The 1,868-nt window shown below is 46.0% G+C and overlaps 1 protein-coding gene across 1 annotated transcript in view; it reads right to left on the bottom strand.

Moving 5' to 3' along the window:
- Nucleotides 1-378: 378 nt before the first annotated feature.
- ULK2 (unc-51 like autophagy activating kinase 2) overlaps nucleotides 379-1,868 on the bottom strand; it is a gene marked incomplete at its 3' end in the record, with an annotated part of 30,913 nt that continues 29,423 nt past the window's right edge. Inside the window, exons 20-22 of the mRNA XM_010132460.1 lie at nucleotides 1,311-1,597; nucleotides 994-1,187; nucleotides 379-488 (exon numbers count right to left, since the gene is read on the bottom strand). Of these exons, the coding sequence (XP_010130762.1) occupies nucleotides 379-488; nucleotides 994-1,187; nucleotides 1,311-1,597 (591 nt within the window). The remainder of the gene's footprint in view (nucleotides 489-993; nucleotides 1,188-1,310; nucleotides 1,598-1,868) is intronic.

The raw sequence follows: 1,868 nt of genomic DNA, 5'->3' as shown, positions 1-1,868 counted from the left end.
CGGATGATGATTCTGTGATTCTGTGAATTACGTAAACTGGCTTTCATATGAAAACAAGGTGGATTTAGAAAATGAAACAGCCACAAATATTGTATTAAAATAAAACCAAACCAAAATACCCCAAACCCCTCTCGCCAGTACAGGCAGCTGAGATATTTCTGTGTTTAGCAGAAACAGATATTTTCCTGTCTCAGTTATTTTCAGAGATATGCTAAAGCAAGGGATCACATCCCCTTAAAGATCAAAACAAAGCCTTCTGCACTGAGGCTAAAAACTGTTAGAACCAATTATCGAAGCTGGAAGCAGAACTGTGTCTAGCCGGCACTTCATAAGAAAACCGCACACGGAGACAGTGCGGACCTGTCAGTCTGTCCTTACCTGTGTCCATCGGCCGCTCAGTGTTGAGGCTGTCGGTACTGCCTTGATATAACTGGCCACCAAGGGTAGTCTTCACCTGCTGTTCCGATAGCTTCCCAGTGCTGACAGACCTGGGCAGAGAGGCGTACGAATTCACAACCACGTTCTTCAGAAGGATTTTCCTATCTAACCTGCAACTAAGGATGACTTTCAGATTCTTGCTATTTACTATAGAGAATTCTTCAACAGAAGTACAGCAAGTCTTGAAACCTCGCTCATCATGGACCTACTGAAATAGAGCTGACCATAAAGAGCCTTTTCTCTTAAAAATTTGTATTGCAAATTCTGTCATATAGATTTTCAAGCAAAAACTGAACAGGCTGCACAGAGGCAATGAAATTCCATTTTGAGATAATCAAAACAAAAGGGAACTAGCCAGCAACACAAAGCGCCCCAGGAAGTCCGTGCTATATTTATACACAGTACAAAATGTTTCTGCTGCATACACCAAACCTCAGCATCTCCTCACAGCTCGCTCTTTTGCATGCTCTTCCTCTCCCAGCTGCTGGGTGCAACGCACGTCTGTCTGCCCAGTTACCCACCCCGCTTCTCAGGTTATAAATGCTCAGTGCCTACCTGCCGAATGTGGTTTTACCATGCTGTTCTCCTGCCTGCTTTTCACCTCCTTGGGTCACGTGGAAGTGTGTGAAATCCCTTGGGTCAGCGATGTCTTTAGGCTGCAGTGGGGTATCCACCGAGCCTTGGCGATTAGCCAGGGCCAGCAAGTTAGAGGACGCTTGAGTTTTCGGTATTTTGAAAGGAGCTGTTGCCTTTAAGAATCAAGACCAAGAACACACAAACCCTGAAGTTAGAACCCCAAAACCTTCTTGGGAATGGCTTCAGGCAGGGTGTTACTGCTTTACATTTTAATGACAGTGGTGAATTTAACCAACCTTAGTGGGAGAGCCAATGATCGTTGGCAGTGGAGTTTTGAAGAGCCAGTCTGAACTTCTGGGTGATGATCCCATGTGTTTGGTAGGTGACGTTCCCAGGCTACCAGGCCTGCTTGGTTGTGGAGAATGACTGTATCCATACCCAGCATAGGATGGGCATACGGGGTCAGAATGCTGCTTTCTGAGCTTCTGCTTGTTTTGGTAGATATCTGTGAGAGTAGGAGCACTCTGCAGCCTCGCTCCCATCAAAAGGGACTGGGGAGACTGTGATGGTGGTACTGGAGAACCTGTGGGGACGAAAAACATCAGAGTAAAATTTTACTTGCGGTGCTTGGAAAAAGCATCAAGAAAGCCCAAAATGCCAGTGGTCAACGTTAAATGGAGGAGATGGGACTGCAAATATCGCAGGATATGGTTGATCATCGACTCACTAGATGGTAAGGAGAATGTATTTAGCTTGTTGGCTATTTGGATTCAGGCTGCATTATGCTGCTGAGGTGCTGGAGCTGCCGAACAGATTTCAGGGTGACAGCTGTACTGGCAGGTGCCGTACCTCTG

This window comes from Buceros rhinoceros, unplaced genomic scaffold (assembly GCF_000710305.1).
Source record: "Buceros rhinoceros silvestris isolate BGI_N320 unplaced genomic scaffold, ASM71030v1 scaffold14683, whole genome shotgun sequence".
In the NCBI taxonomy this organism is placed as follows: domain Eukaryota; kingdom Metazoa; phylum Chordata; class Aves; order Bucerotiformes; family Bucerotidae; genus Buceros; species Buceros rhinoceros.
Note: the sequence above shows the minus strand (reverse complement) of the source record. Positions and strands in the feature narration are given on the sequence as shown.